This window comes from Ambystoma mexicanum, chromosome 10 (assembly GCF_040938575.1).
Source record: "Ambystoma mexicanum isolate Mex_15411 chromosome 10, UKY_AmexF1_1, whole genome shotgun sequence".
NCBI lineage: Eukaryota > Metazoa > Chordata > Amphibia > Caudata > Ambystomatidae > Ambystoma > Ambystoma mexicanum.
In genome coordinates this window covers 1,551,561,009-1,551,576,789 of record NC_090932.1, presented here as the reverse complement: position 1 = coordinate 1,551,576,789, position 15,781 = coordinate 1,551,561,009, and the positions used below count along the sequence as shown (strand labels likewise).

At 47.4% G+C, this 15,781-nt stretch overlaps 1 protein-coding gene across 6 annotated transcripts in view; it reads left to right on the top strand.

The window, feature by feature from the left end:
• Positions 1-15,781, top strand: part of EIF4ENIF1 (eukaryotic translation initiation factor 4E nuclear import factor 1) — a 386,373-nt gene that overhangs the window by 124,017 nt on the left and 246,575 nt on the right. For all 6 annotated transcript variants that reach the window (XM_069619809.1, XM_069619814.1, XM_069619813.1 and 3 more), the window contains exon 7: positions 11,036-11,208. In XM_069619809.1, coding sequence (XP_069475910.1) covers positions 11,036-11,208 — 173 coding nt within the window. The remainder of the gene's footprint in view (positions 1-11,035; positions 11,209-15,781) is intronic.

The window sequence follows — 15,781 nt, the reverse complement described above, 5'->3', positions numbered from 1 at the left end:
GATTGGACTACTGCAACGCCCTTCTTGTTGGAACCTCAGCGAAAAACCTAGCTAAATTACAAATTGCTCAACGCCTTCACGGCAGCCAGGGGTCTCGCGCAGAGACCACATTGCAGGACTGGGGAGGCAGGTTCACTGGCTCCCAGTCAAGGAGAGAATTATCTTCAAGACCCTTGCCCTTTCCCACATGTGTCTCCACGACCAGGCCCCCCTTACCTGGCTCAGAGGATCTCCAAACCCCTCCTCCAGGCCAGCCAGAACGCCCTACACCAACATGATCACTGGTCCTAAAACTTGCAAAACTCGTGCAGGCGGAAACAGCTTCCCTACTCAGGCTGCTTACAACTGGAACGCCCTACCGCCGCACTTCAGACTGACTCATGCAGCCTTCTGCAAGGCTATCAAAACTATGCTTTGTCTGTTTTTACTAAACCTGCTTTGACTACCGCAGCGTTGGTGAATATGTAACCCGTGTCACACTTATGTTGTATAACCCTGTACCCTTTCTAAGAACCTTCCATGGGCAGCATTCATGTAACCCAGAATCGAGCCTTAAGCTCCTCTTATAGCGCCTTGATGCCCAAGGGCTGCAGTGCACTCTTCAAATCTAAATGGATATATGGAACTTGCACCCAACGTCCAGTCGGGGGAAGGGACAGATTCAGAGCTTCCCAGGACTTTGGGAAAAACAGGGTAACGGGCAATAGAAAGCAAGAGGCCACATGGGCCATCTTGTCTCAACGGATTCCAAATGGCAGGGCCTGGGTATCCCAGAATGGAGGATACTCTGAGCACCTGTCAAATTCATCATGGCGCTGCCACAGCCCATAACCTGCTCTGTGGGCGCCACACAGGTGCCCAAAAACACTCTAGGGGTACACCCCACCCAGTTATCCCAAGGGTCTGTACACCAAACCAAAAAGAGCAAGAGCTGCACTGCCAGGAGCACCGCATGGACTCCTGCGCAGTAAACAATACAGCACAAATGAAAAAAGGACTACAGAACAATGACTGGGAGGCCCCATCATTCCAATGCATTTCCAGCATCACACACTGGGCGAAGGAATCCAAAGGATGCCTGCTGCAACTTCTGCCTGGTGAGGACCTACTGCTGTGCAGAAGCTCCGAATTCGCCTCGACTAGAGCACTTGCAAAGGATGACTTCTCCCTTTGGATTGGTGGGAGCAATTGACCCTAAGACCTGCTCATCTGGAAATCCTCTCGACGCTGGCTTTTCTTCCATTGCTTCTGCAGGAACCGAAGTGCCAGGCAGAGGTGTGTTGGGCAAAGTTTGTATGCAGTACCCTTTGGGACCACTACTTACTACAGGTGTAAGCAAAATCAACCTTTGGTAGAAGTCTGTACTACAGTTTTTGGTAGCGCAGCTGAGCAGCCAGGCTTATCCCGAGAGGTAATGTTAGAGGTCTACAATCACCGGTATTCAAATAAATTCATATTCAAGGTTTCTTTGTTAAATACGTATTTATTTGTCAGTTATCAAACATTTATAAGGAGGCAATATGATCACACAAATACACTTCAGTACTGTACAGCCTTCCAGTTAAGGGGTGTATGATGCCTTTTTACGCACTTAAAATATGTTAATACAATCAATTTCATTTTTTACTGCATACCATTTACGGAGCTATTCATAGCAGTTGTCAATGAATTCCATATTTTATCCAGTAGCTGGCACTGCAGCAGTCCTTTACGAGATTTCTGAAGTGCTACAATCACTGTTGGGCTGCAAAGCAGAAGGCACTGCCTGTGTGCCAGGACTCTTCAAAATGTAGGTATTTACTGGAGGTACAGCACGGATGTTCCTATGGCCTAGTCTACCACTTGAAGGCTATTTTAGAGTCTCAGCTGCAAGCTGTGAAGAGACGGTGGCAGTAACCTGAGCAGAATGGTCAGACCAGAAATGGACCATGTTACTTGTGATTGTTCTTGAAGCGTTTAATGTCCACTCATAAAAACAGGAATACCACTGTCCAGTGATCTGTGGCATTACATCCAAACCCTCTGCCCCACCACTCCTTTCCATTAATCATAAAGAATCAATGCAACCGTTTTTTTTTTTTTTTAACATGTTAATAGTGTTGGGTTGCTGTGTTCACGATGGAACTCCAGTAAACTGCTGGCCTTGATGTTTACTCTGATATAGGACTGGGAAATCTAAGCTGTATGTAGCCAAAATCACAAACCGGTTTCCTCACATTTAAAAGGACATGTTTTCAAGTGGAACTGTTTTCTTACATGGAAACCTTTTTTAAAGGCTTTTCAGGAGTTAGTATTGCTATGGCTACAGCCAGAGGAAGGGTGTATCAGAACGTAAAGATATACATGTCACTAAAGGTGGCAGTGGGGCAGAGCAGACGGTGAACGTAACAATCAAGAGGTACTGCAAGAACAGAGGGAGAGACCAAGGAGCTACAGGAGGAAGAACGTTTGTGAGTAAGGAAATTGAGGTAAGGGTCACGAACGCGCACCCCTCTGTTCTCTCAATAGGTGTGAATGTTAGAAGCAAAGCAGAAATTGAGACACAGGACAATCGAGGGGGGGGGGCAACAGCTGATTGCAGAGATGGAAATTGGAAAAGTGAGGAGAGGCAGGCAAATGACATGTGACAAAGGAAAACGATCATGAGCTGGAGACGGACCATAATTGGAAAGCTAGATCGTAGAGAGCTAGAGTACTAACAAGAAAGCAAAGGGGGATTAACGCAGGAGAGGAAATTGAGAAGGAAATGGGGTTAACAGGAGAGTATTTACAGCAAGTGAGACTGCAACACAGGAAATGGCAGCAATAGGATGTCTTTTGTAACTGACATGTTATACACAATTTGAAATGTACACATGCATAGGGAGGATGACTATACTTATTAGTCTCTTGCAAAGAAAACACATTTTTACTCTTGAAATTGGATTTACACTCCAATTCTAAAAATAGGGGTTAAAATACTCCCACATCAAAATCCTATCTGGAGCACTGACTGTACAATCTAAGTTTTTGAGGCATTCAGAATACTTTGAAGGAGGAGCAAAAATGCATATGTTATCAGAACATAGAAAGAATACAATTATTTCATAGGCAGTGCAGATATTTTGAGTTCACCAGAAGTCAATGCAATAGGCAGGGCAAAGTCAAAGGGCTAAAGTCTTGTATAGGATAAAGGAGTTCTGATGGATGAATGGAAAAGTCTCTGCCAAAGTTCTCAGGAATAGGTTTGTAAAAAATCATCTGTTGGGTCACAAGCTGATTAGGCCTGTGAGTTGGGAAAGTTTCAAGCACTTCCACCGTGAGAGGCAAGTACTCGGTCTGGGTTTATTGTACCTTTTTACAAATGAAGAAAAAGATGCAGCTGGTGACCTCTGTCCCTGGCAGTTCTGCAGATCTTGCTGTTCCTGTGCCTCCGTCGTGGGGACAAGAGGGAGGACGTCTGGGGAATCCTGCACTGGGACTGGTCACAAAACTGGCAACTGGCAAATCTTCAATTCCGGTAACTTTAATCAAGCACACAAGCTGGTGTCCCTCTCCCTAGTTATCCAATTTCCTGCAGCACTCTGAGGAAAATACAACTAGCTCCGAGAATGGTATCGAGTTAATTGGTCCCACCAACTCAAAGGGAGAAGTCGTCCTTGCAGGACCTCTGTCGAGATGAACTTAGCAATTCGGACCTGCAGTAGGGCTTCACCGGAGACCACTGCAACATTGTGCAGTGCCTTATGGTCGCTTAGAGACTACTGTGACATTGTGTAATGCCTTATGGTCGCCTAGAGTACACTGCGTATTAGTACTGGGTATCAGCACTGTGCACTAGCATTTCTCCGATTCTCTGCGCTAGTACCCTCACTGCAGCACCATTGTGTACTAACATTGCGCACTAGCTTCTCTCTGACGATTTTGTGCGTCAGTTCCCTCTAAACTCAGAAATGATAACCTGGACCTTCCTCATTATGTTCCCATTCTGCCTGGTCCCCCATGACACCCCTTGTACAGGGTCACACTTTCGCTTACACTCCAACGGCCTCAGCAGACTAGCCTGCCCCAGACATTATCCCATACCCTGCCCCACCCCCTTCCTACCCAACATCAACCCCTTCCAACCTACCTCCTCCATTGACTCTCATCGCATAGCAGACACCCCCAGCCCCCAAGAAGCATCACAAACTACTCCCATCGGCCAACCCACTATCACGAACCTCACTACCAGCAGATCCTATCCCTGCTCAGGATTATCGAGATTCACCCGACTCAGATCCAGAACACACACACCCGCATCCTTCCCCAATCTAGGCAACAAACAAAACATAACCTTAACCAAATCTGCCCCTCACTGCACACGCCCTACACTTCCGACAGACCAGATATCACACGGCCTGATCGCACCCTCCCCCCGCACCCACATCAAAAAATCATGCATCACCACCGAAACCATTAAAGGTGCACTCATCAATGCGAGATCTGTAGTCGCCCATGCCTTAGACATTGCCGACATTATTACCGTCAATGATCTCGACTTCATAGCTATTACAGAGACCTGGCTCCACCCAGCATCTGGCCCCTCTCTATCACTTGCTATACCCAAGGACTATACCATCTACCGTGCAGACAGACAAACAGCTAAAGGTGGTGGAGTAGCCGTTATTGCAAAAAGCTCCATCAACATTAGACACATACAAAACCAATCACTGACATCAGCGGAATTACTCACCCTCAAACTATCCACAACGCACACAAGCACTATCACCATCCACCTCATCTACAGACCACCAGGCCCCATACTATCCTTCAATGACGACATAGCCCTTCTACTCTCTAACAATATCAAACCTAACTCTCGACTACTTATCCTAGGAGACTTTAATCTAGGTCTCAATGATGAGAAAGATGACAAAGCTCACACTATCGCCAACACTATTTCAGAATTAGGACTCACCCACCATATCGCACAACCCACACATAACAAAGGCCGCATCCTTGACTGTATAGCTGACCTCAATTGCAACACTACCATCCTCTCCAACACTCCATGCGCCTGGACCGATCACCACCTTATTACCTTCACCATCAACAAAGGCTCTCAAACACCAGGGCCCTCCTCCAATGCCCCACCCACACTCACAAGAAACAACAAAAATATCACACTAGAGAAACTCCTCCCGCTACTCCGACCCATCATCGACTTCTCACCCACCATGACCAACCCTACTAAATTAGTAGATTTATACAACACAACTATCCTTAAGGCCATAAATACCATAGCACCACTCAAGCTTCGGAAAGCCAAACCACGAGCACACCTCAATTCCTGGTTCACCCCCAAACTAAAAACACTCCGCAAAGCCAAAAGACAAGCTGAATTAGCATGGAAACAGTCACCATCCACTATTAATAAGACATCCTACGCACTAGCATCGAACATCTATAAATCAGCCATCATCCAGTCTAAAAAAAACATGTACAATGAAAGAATCAGCAACGCCAAATCTAATACCAAAGAGCTCTTCAATATCCTGAGAGAACTCGAATCACCCTCCCCCATTCCAGACACTTGCAACAAAGACATCCACTGGTGCACGAACATCCAGGAAGCACTCCTAGGCAAAATTGCCACGCTACAAGCCAAAATCCTGACAAAGAAAGAAAGCCTCACCCTCTCCGATAACATCACCCCCTCTACATACACCCACACCACCCCCCAAAATGATGACAATAACCTCTTTGAGTTTTCCACCATAACCATTAAAGAGGTTGAAGAAATAATCTACTCTCTTAAACCGTCCAAATGCCAAGGCGACACTTGCCCAGCCCCTATCATTAAAGATGCTGCCAAACAACTTGCTCCCTTCATCACCTCCCTCATCAACGCATCCTTCACCTCCAACATAGTGCCCAACAACCTCAAGGACTCCTGGGTTCTTCCGTTACTTAAGAAGCCCACCCTTGACCCTAATGTCCCCACCAACTACAGACCCATAACGACTGTACCCTTCCTACTAAAAATCCTCGACAGAGCTGCCTATCTCCAGATACAGAACCACCTCGAGAAAAATAACTTACTAGGACTCAGACAATCAGGATTCCGCCCCAAACACGGCACTGAGACCGCCTTGATTGACCTTAAGACACAGATGGACAACATTAAAGACAATGGTAAACTAGCCCTCCTTCTCCTCCTTGACTTATCGGCCGCCTTCGACCTGGTCAACCACGACATCCTCTGCAAACATCTATCCTCAGCAGCCAAATTTTCAGATAACGCCAACGCATGGATCCATTCCTTCCTTAACAGATCCATGAGAGTCTTCGCACCCACAGCCTCTGCCATCCCATCCCCAGTCACTTGCGGTGTCCCCCAGGGCTCCTGCGTCTCCCCCACTCTATACAATGTATTCACGAAACCCCTCTTTGACATACTGGACCGCTTGGGTGTCATCTACACCAACTACGCAGATGACACCCAAATACTGATCCCTTTAACAGGCGACTACTCCACTGACCTCACTGCTCTCAACAACATTTATTCCATTATCCAAGAATGGATGGCCAAGCATGGCCTATGCCTTAATGACGACAAGACCGAGCTTCTTCTCCTAGGTTCCCAACCCAGACTTAATAAACTCGACAAACTCTATCAAGCATTCACTATAGACGGCAATAACATCACCGTCTCTAACAGCGTCAAAACCCTAGGAATCTACCTCGACTCCTCCCTCACACTGACAAGACAGATCAATTCCATCTCATCAGCCACTGCTTACACTTGTAAACTTATCAACGCCAGCAGACCTTACCTCTCACCATCCAACTGCATCACCTTAGCCAGAGCGCTAGTCCTTTCCAAAGTTGACTACTGCAATGCGCTATACTTGGGAACCAGTCAGAAAAACATCAACAAACTACAAGTCATACAAAACAACGCCTTGCGAGCAGCCCTGAACATACCCAAACAAGAACACATCTCGGACGCCAGACGCACCTGCCATTGGCTATCCATACCACAAAGAATTGAATACAAAACCATCTCACTCACACACAAATGCCTAGCTAACCAAGCACCCAGATACCTATCCGACAACCTCAAGCACCACACCCCAGCGCGCCCTACCAGATCAGCTCAAACACACTGCTTAAATATCCCAAGATTTAAGCTCCAAAAAGCAGGTGGCTCCAGCTTCCCCGTGCTTGCCTCCAAACTTTGGAACTCACTTCCACTCGAGCTGAGATCAGAACCGTCCTTTCACAGATTTAGACACAACACCAAAACTTGGCTTCTATCCAAAGAAACTGCCTAGCCCTACCGCACTAGCATGCACCAAGACTGTAAATTTGTAAATATGTAATCGATTTGTACATTTCTGCTGCATTATTCTTGTTGTATTCATTATTCTTGTTGTATTCATCGCAAGCGCCCGGATGCCCTAGGGCCAGGCGGCGCTATACAAATAATAAACTAAACTAAACCGGGCAAACCAACGGTCCAGCAGTTGCAGCAGCCGTCAGCTTCAATCTCGTCTTTGGTTCTTTTGTTCGTCGTCGACTCTGCCTTCCAAGCCAGAGACAGCTTCCTCCCATTCATTCTAGCCTTGCTGACGCTCACCCAGAAGGGTGGCTATCCTTGCCGGACAGTCAGCCAATCAGTGCCTGTGGGTCTCCTAGTAGACTAAGCACGGAGTTTCGGGCACCTCCCTCACTGCCCACCCCAGACACTCTGGCTCAAGAGGCGGTCTTCACTCCTGAAGCCTTCCAAAGGCGAATGAGCAAAAGAACCAAATCTGGTTTGGCACACAGAGCAACTCTAGAAGGACCTTTCCACAAAAATGGCGAAAAAATACTTGGGAACCATTTTTACAGAGGGGGCTCAGATGCCATCTTGAAAAACAGGGCTCCTGCTATTTAACGCTACCAGTGTTCACGGGTGGGAAAAATCATGGTAGTTATAAAACCACTGCCACCGGCCATTTCGAGAGGAAAGGGTAGCATTTGACTGCTTCATGAGTATCTAGACACGGGATACTATCTAAGTAACCCCTCCAGCACTCTTCTAAGATGGGGTGTGCTGGGTCTAGGAATTTATAGACTCGTAATGTCAATTTGACTTTACTTACTCTGGGAAACAGTGGTTTATCCCAGAGAAGGTATTTAAAACTTGGAAGCCACTCTGGGAAACAGTGGTTTATCATAGAGCAGGTATTTAAACCTTGGAAGCCTGAAAAGCTTTCCCTGTGCCACAGCACTGAGGGTGCTGTGTGACACAAATGAGAAGGTGATGCCTATGGAGTTGTCTAAAACTCCATAACCAAAGAAAACGCAACAGAAAGATATTTCAAAACAGAGAGGGAGAAAAAGGTCACGCCTTCTCCAGGTAAAATAAAGTCCTCAAAATCCAGCAAATTTGCTGGGTGTCTCTAAGGGGGAAGGGAATTGGCACATTTTTTGAGAGTTCTCCCTAACCAGGAGCACCAGAATCTAGTGTCTGTCGGGCCCAAGCTCGAGGATCCTCCAGACCCCCATGAAGCAGGAGCCACCTCAACAGGGTGTTGGACCCCAGATGCGAGGGAAGTCCAGAGTCTTATCCGAGACTGCAGTGGTGCGATTTGCGAGAGTCGCGAGAAGCTGAAATGGCAAAGTGCTGCTGAATTGTAGTTTGCCCATTGCTACTACCGACCTTCCCATTGTGTTGCAAGAGTCTCCAGACTGCCTCCCTCTTGGCCCCACGACTGAGGCTCAGGAACCCGACTTGCAGACCTACACGGGAACCAAAGCCAGCTGGAACCATTTCTTCTAACCAAAGGTACTGTAAAATGAACAGGACTTGCCTCTTGTTGTGTAGCCTTGCTTGTTCTCAGTTGAGACTTGTCTTCGTTGCTTTTGCGGAGTTGCTTGCAGTTTTACCCCTCACAAGCCTCCCAGCTTGTGGCCATGCAGTGACTCGATTTTTCTACAAACGCTTCTGAAACATTGCAAGACTTTTAGTTAACTAAGTGCTTCAGCAACCTAGACTTTTGCTCAATTAGCATTGGCTGGCTTGGCTCCCTGAGACTCTTACCTCTGACTTTGTGCTTTACCTTGCCTACAGGAAAGGGTTAATTTACTTTGCATTGGGGGTTCAAAAGTACTTGCCATATCCAGAATATTTGTTTAACCGTTTTATTCCCAAACACTTTTCTTTGACACCAACTCCGTATTGCTCTAAATGTACCAGTGATATATTAATGTCCAGTATCCTGGTTATTTAAGTCACCTCAGGGTGTAGGAAGAATCTGTGCCATCCCAAATGGTATTTAGAGTATTTTGAAGTATATTTTTTTTATATATTGCTCCCTTCTGAAGAGGGCTTATTCAACTGACTGTGTTTCATCAAACCTTGAGTGTTTATTTGGATACTTGTCACTGTATTTCTGTGTAATAACCGTACAGCTCACATTGACCCCTCTTGTGATGAACCTGGCTGCTTAGTCACTCTAACAACTTGTGTAATACATGCTTATACCAAAGGTTACAATAACTATTGCCAAGAGGACAAGGCTGGTGCAGTCTCCCACAGGGTACTGCATACAACCTTGCCTAACAAAGGATCAACAGGGGAAGTCCCCAGGCAAGAGTTTTTTGCGGCTGTGTTTTTGGCACTCTTTTTGGGAGGAAGACTGAATATCGCTGGTCGGATTCTCGGCATTTGCAAGGTCCAGCATTCTGATGGGACTTTTCAGACTCTATTCGCGTCTGTGTAGGGATTGGAGGATGCCACCAAAGTTTGAGCTTGGTTCGGAAGACTGTGCACTGCACAACTCGCTCAAGATCCCAGGGTATTGGGGTATTTCAGCCCTCAAGGTCTCAGCACGATGTGGGATGGCTGAAAATGCAGGTCTCGAGTCCAGTGGATTTCATCAGGGTCATAGTTTTGGAGTCCCAAGGTTGCTTAGAAGGAAGTGTAACAGGCTCTGGTTACACAGCAGGCTCTCCGGTTGCTGGACATCATCCGATTCAGGTCCAGTGGTAGACTACCTCTTCAGCTTCCATGATCTTGTTATGCAGGAACCCCCAGCCAATCCGATTGAACATTCAAACCGGGGGGTGGGGGGTTTGGGGAAAGGGGTAGGTGGTTGACTGTCCTTTCAGGACAGCCAACCTCCCAGTTTGAACTGGATTCCCTTAGTCTGGCTGGAAAACAAAGGGCTGTGGCATTATGGACTCCTCCCTCGCTTCCTACCTTCAGACACACTGTAGCCTTGGTGGGCTTGACAGGTCTTCGCTGAAGATGAAAATAAATCACACAAAGGAATTTCCTGCACCTGGAGGGCAGGGGAATGACCCAGAAGGGACAAGCGTGAAAATGGCCAAATAAAACTGGAGCCATTTTGGTAAAATGGGTCCTTTACTGCAGCTGTGAAAGCCTGCGGTAAAGGTGCACCAAATGTATCAAAAGGTTCACTGCCACCAGCCATAAAGATGAACTTGTCCCTGTAACATAATCACTACAGTGGTAGTGAGAAAGGGGATACACTGCATTGCCCAGCACTCCACATAAAGTGGGTTTTGCCAATTTCATCTAACAAAATGTAGAAGTAATAGAACTATCCTTTCTACCCTTGGGGACTGTAGTTCACTAGGTTAGTCAGAGAAAGTTAAAGGGTTGCCCCACAAGGCAACCCTGTATTAAGTGTGTATTCCAAAAGTTGTCGGGAGGATAAAATAAAAATGACACCCGTAAAGAGTAAAGATCTGAGTGTGGAACAAGGTTCCCACACACTTGAGGTGCAAGGAACAATTAATCTGCCAGTGCAGTATGACGTTTTGAGGTGCTCACAAGTGCGGTAGATTTGGCTCTAAAGGAAACTTCTTACATAACCTAAACCTTGCTCAGTGAGGCAAGATTTGTGACCTGTTTCATTTGTTTGTCTGGGTGTTATCACTAGTGGTGATTGGTAGTAATTCCGTTTGGATTGGGCCGACAAATTCAAATGTATGTTTTGGCAATGGGTGGTGGAGGCTAGATTTCTTTTGACTGGCTAATTTTGTTTGCTTATTCAAGGGTTTGAGTGTAATGGAGTTGCAGAAGTGGACGAAGCAGAAGTGTGTATACGTCAGGACGCTGCAGCAGACCAGGAAGTTCCTCAAGAGGTGGTGCTGCCAGAACCGGCACCTGGAGAGTTTGACTTCAATGAGTTCTTTAACCTTGATAAGAGCGTGCCAGGGCTGGCTTCGGTGAGTTTACTGGGTTGGTTTGCCACTTGAAGGGAAGGGAAGCACCAACTCCCATTGTGATGGGCCAGACACTAATTCCTCTGTATTGGCTTTGTTTGCAAATTGTGGCATTGCTACTGGCTTGCAGTATATTTATACTTAGTTTTTGAGCTGTTGCTTCCCTGCTTCTCACTGGGCGAGCCTGTTTGGGGTTCATACTTGACTGCATTTCACACCACACCTTTCATGCATGGTGCTTGTGTACACTGGTTTTGCATGTTGGGTTCTGAGGACCATTTTTTAAAGTTTACTTATGGGCACCAACTGTTTGGCATGATCTGTTGCGCCACTCGAGGTCATTTTATTCTTTATCTGTAGGTCACATTATTTACACTATAGCTAATCATTAAGGTACAGCCGCTGCCTGAAACTGCTTTCTATTTGCAAAATGTTTAATGGGGTGATAGTTCAGGCTTTGATTATACAAGAACAAGCAAAGACAGACTAGGGTTCAAGGTTACTTTTTGCAAGGTATAAACAATGTAGGTCTCTGGAGCCATGCTCCTACACTTTGTGTACATGGGAATGCAAAGTTAGTGGATTTGAAGGTATAATATGTTGGATCTTTGGCTTCCGCTTGACTTCAATATGGTGTCTTTTGCTGTCTTCTAGTTGGTGTGGCCGATGTTGGGCAAGATTCTTTTGTTGCTTCCCTTCCATAGACCTCTATGGGATACCCTTTTTGCTTGTTGGGAAAGATTTCTTTTGGCAACTTTCTTTGTGGACCCCTAAACTTATTTTGTTTAACATGGCCTAACTTTTCAGGCAACTGCCATGGTCTTTTGCTCATGTCGTTATGGGTCGATCAGTCCCAGACTATCAGTACTCGAAAACATTTTGCCTTTTTTACCTTTTTGTTAACTCTTTAGCATTGCACACTGCATCTTACAATGCAGCGATGTGGGGGTACTTATCACCTTAGTCAGTTGCACTTGAGATTTTTGGTTAATTTTAGATGTGCCTAAAGACTGGTGGCAGCAATATTTTTACAATTTGTGTGGGTTTTTCTAGTGTGCACATTTGCATTTACTGTATATGCCTACTAAATGTGGATAGTGCCCTAAAATGGCCAGGCCACAAGGTTTTTGCTTATTCTTTGGCCATGTTTGGACTTCTTCCTGTCTTGCCAGGGAATGCCATGTAAGGTCATACCCATGCCTGGGAAATCCCCAATTTGTGCGGCTAGTGATGCCTTGTGTGTGGGACTGTCTGGTCATCTGTGGCGCCTGAGATTCTAGGACATGAGTAAATCGGTGGTACCCAATTGGACTACTGTTGGCTGTTTGAAGCAGATACTTACCATTGGTGGGCTTGCTTCCAGCCAGAATCTTGGATAAAAGTTCTCCTGCAGCCATTTCTAGAGATCAGTCTTGAGTCAAGAATTCTGTGTAGATGGTCAGCAACTAAAGATCCGAATAAGGCATAGAGGTCCAGCGTCCCTTTCTGCGTCTGGCCTGGGTAAGCCCTGTTGGACTAACTGATCTGCAAAAACCCAGGGCTTGCTTCAACTCATGGACTGGTGGGTGAGAGATTTTTGTTTTAACAGCTTTACCACAATTTTGTATGGACCCGTAAACATTTTTTGTACTGGCTTGACTTTTTCCAGTGAAGTAAAGCCTTCAGCTTAACTCTGATTTCCCCATAACAATGAGCAAAAGTAGCCATTCCTTAAGGCTGCCAGTGCTGGGAGACTTTCTCTTTTCTTTATACGTGTGATCTAGTTTTTTGGTAACCTGATCATTGCACAATGCATTGCAATAGGGTTTTTTGTGTGACCCTAGGCTACACTCAAAGCTATTTCCTCACTTTAGATGTGCCTAAAGACAAGCTTGCGGCAGCAGTTGCTTTTTGACTATTTTGCATTACTTTTCGTAAGCCATACTGCGTCTAACTACTAACTGTGGCTAGTGTCCTAACATGGCTGTGCTCCGAGGTTTATGCTTCTTTTGGCCATATTATCCTGTAGCTTTCTTCCTGCCCAATCAGAAAAAATCTTATGGTCTTGCGTTGCCTGGAAAGCCTTGGTTTTTCTGCAGGCCTGCACCATGTTCCCAGAAAGTGGACTAGGAATGTCTAGTACCAATCCACAAACTGCTTGCTGTATGTCTAGAGAGTATACATGAGTTTCACCATTGGTGGTCCTGGTTGGGCCTCGGCTGGGGTTTGAGCTAATCTTCCATTCGGTGAGCTTAGTCTCACCCGAGTTTTTGGATTGGATGAGTCTTGCAGCCATGCCTCCTGCCGAGCTGTGAAGATAGTGGTTGACTCTTGGACTGTCCGAAGGAGGCCAGGTTACCACCATTTGCTGCAGTACCAGTGGAGCCCGCTGTAGTTGATCTTCAGAAGGCCTTCGGCAGTACGTCAAGTCTTGAGTGGTGCGGACTAACAGTTCTGACATGCTCTGTGCCCAGTCACCTGGTGTCTTCAGAAGTGTTCCTGGAACTGTCATGTGGACGGATCAACCACAGCTTGGGCGTTTGATGCGGCGCGGTTCTGCATTTCGACTCCGAAGTTCGGGGACCCTCGGCTACCAGTGTCCATCTGGGGAAACTTCAGTATTCCAGCTCGATTTGGACCTGAGGTTTTACTTTGACCTAGACGGCGGTGTCCCTTTGTCTCAATGCATGGAGGACCTCGTCAAAACCAGCTTCCTGGTGTCTGGTGCACTGCCTAGAGTAGTACTGCATCACTGTGTTGCATTTATCGACCAGAACAGGTTGCACCAGCTTGTGTCACACCGCAACATCTTTCACCTGCAACTCCTGGGCTCTGGTGACTGGAAAAAAAAAAGGTGGGGAAAGCTGATTGCTTCAGACCTGCCAAGTCTGAAGAGAAACTGGAATACAGGGGGTGAGTTATATCATTACTTACCTGCCCCCCTTATCTTCACCTAAAGTTTTAAATTTGTTTGGCTTTGGCACAACTTGTTGCCTAAGCCCTCAAAGCTAGGGAATATAGATACCTGACTTTTGAAACTGATTTCCCAACCACAAGACCCTCTTAACTTTTTACCAGCTCCCGAAACCTCTGGAAATGTGAACTTTCAGGACACAAAGTCCCAGTCAACTTAGTGTTGAGGTATTCTTCCATTCTCCAGCATGGGGTCTGGCATGGATTCACATGCTCATGAATATTCCCCGTCGTCAGGCTGGGAATCCTCGGTAAAGAAAAAACCAGTATCAGTTTCGTTTCTGATCTGTCTTTCGTAGTACTAACCAATCACTGGTCTCTGCGTCATACTGACCACAGCCAATGACTGCCCTCTACCTAAGCACCGCCTCTGGCAGCCATCTTCAGATTTTTACCGCACGTTCATGTGTTGGGATCCTCGTGCTATTGTTCTCGAGCGTTAGTGCTATATTTTTCACGTTTTTTCTCAAAAACTTAGTTTTTTCGGTCAAAAGAGCCTCAAGCTCCACCGACTCTCGATCCGATCAACGGGGACCCGTGTCGGATTCGTCTGCGCCCCTCAAGGGTGAAGATCTCGTCGAGCCACGCTTTTGGAGGACTCCAGAAGTTTCTCAGGCCCGGTCATGGCCCAGGAGAAGGGAAGCTCGACGCCCGGAAAGCTGTTCAGGGTCTGCCCTGGATGCCAGCTGCAGAACGTCTTCAAGGAGGACGAACACTCTTTTTGCCTTTACTGCCTACATGAAGACAAGACGCACGTGGAGAAGGACTGTGCGTTTTGCGGCAACATGTCGGAGCGGACCATAAAGGACCGCCATCAACGTCTCGCCAACTGGCTGGAAGGGAATAGCCCATCTGGCGAGAAGAGAAATCCGAGCGGTCTTCTAAGACCTTTGAGGACGCCCCGGCGACGGGGGTCCAACATAAGGCCAAGCACCGCGAGTCCGCTGGCACCGGGAGCGCCGAACGGTCGGGCTCTACGGGCGCCAGGCTGGGCGCACCCTCCCCGGCACCATCAACCACGAGCCAACGCTCTGGGTCGGGTAAGAGGAAGGCCGAGCACCCGGCGAGGCTCCTGGAGAGGCCCCGGTCGAGCTCGAAGGCGGAGGGGGAGCGAGGCACTGTCTCCCCCCCCCCCCCCCTCAAGGATAAGGCGGTAGCGCACCTAAGGTGGTGAAGGCCTTAATCCATCCGGCCAAGCCCTCTATCGAAACTGTAGCGGCGGCCCTGGCTCAGCCTGTGGAGGCTACACCAGTGGTGGCGACCTCGGGGCCCAGAGTCTCCCTGCCACCTCGGAGGGAGTCCTCTTTTGTGCCCATCGATAGGACCCCCGTGAAATCCCCCGTGGGGAAGAAAAAGGTGGGGGCAGGGCGTCGTCGTAGATTCCGCCTCAACCTCGGAGGAGGAGCTCGTCGAGGTCTTAAGCCACGGCCTCGGCGTGGAAGTAGACCGACCCGTCGGGATGGATCCCGACACAGGTGATGACATCGTCGAGGGTACCGACGGGCCCCTGATCGCCCGTCAGATTCCCCTCTGCCAGCGCTGCGAGACAGCTCGGCGGCCATTTTGTTGGCTATACAGTCCTTATGCTCAGAGATAAGGACGAGACTACCGTTGCCGACGGAAC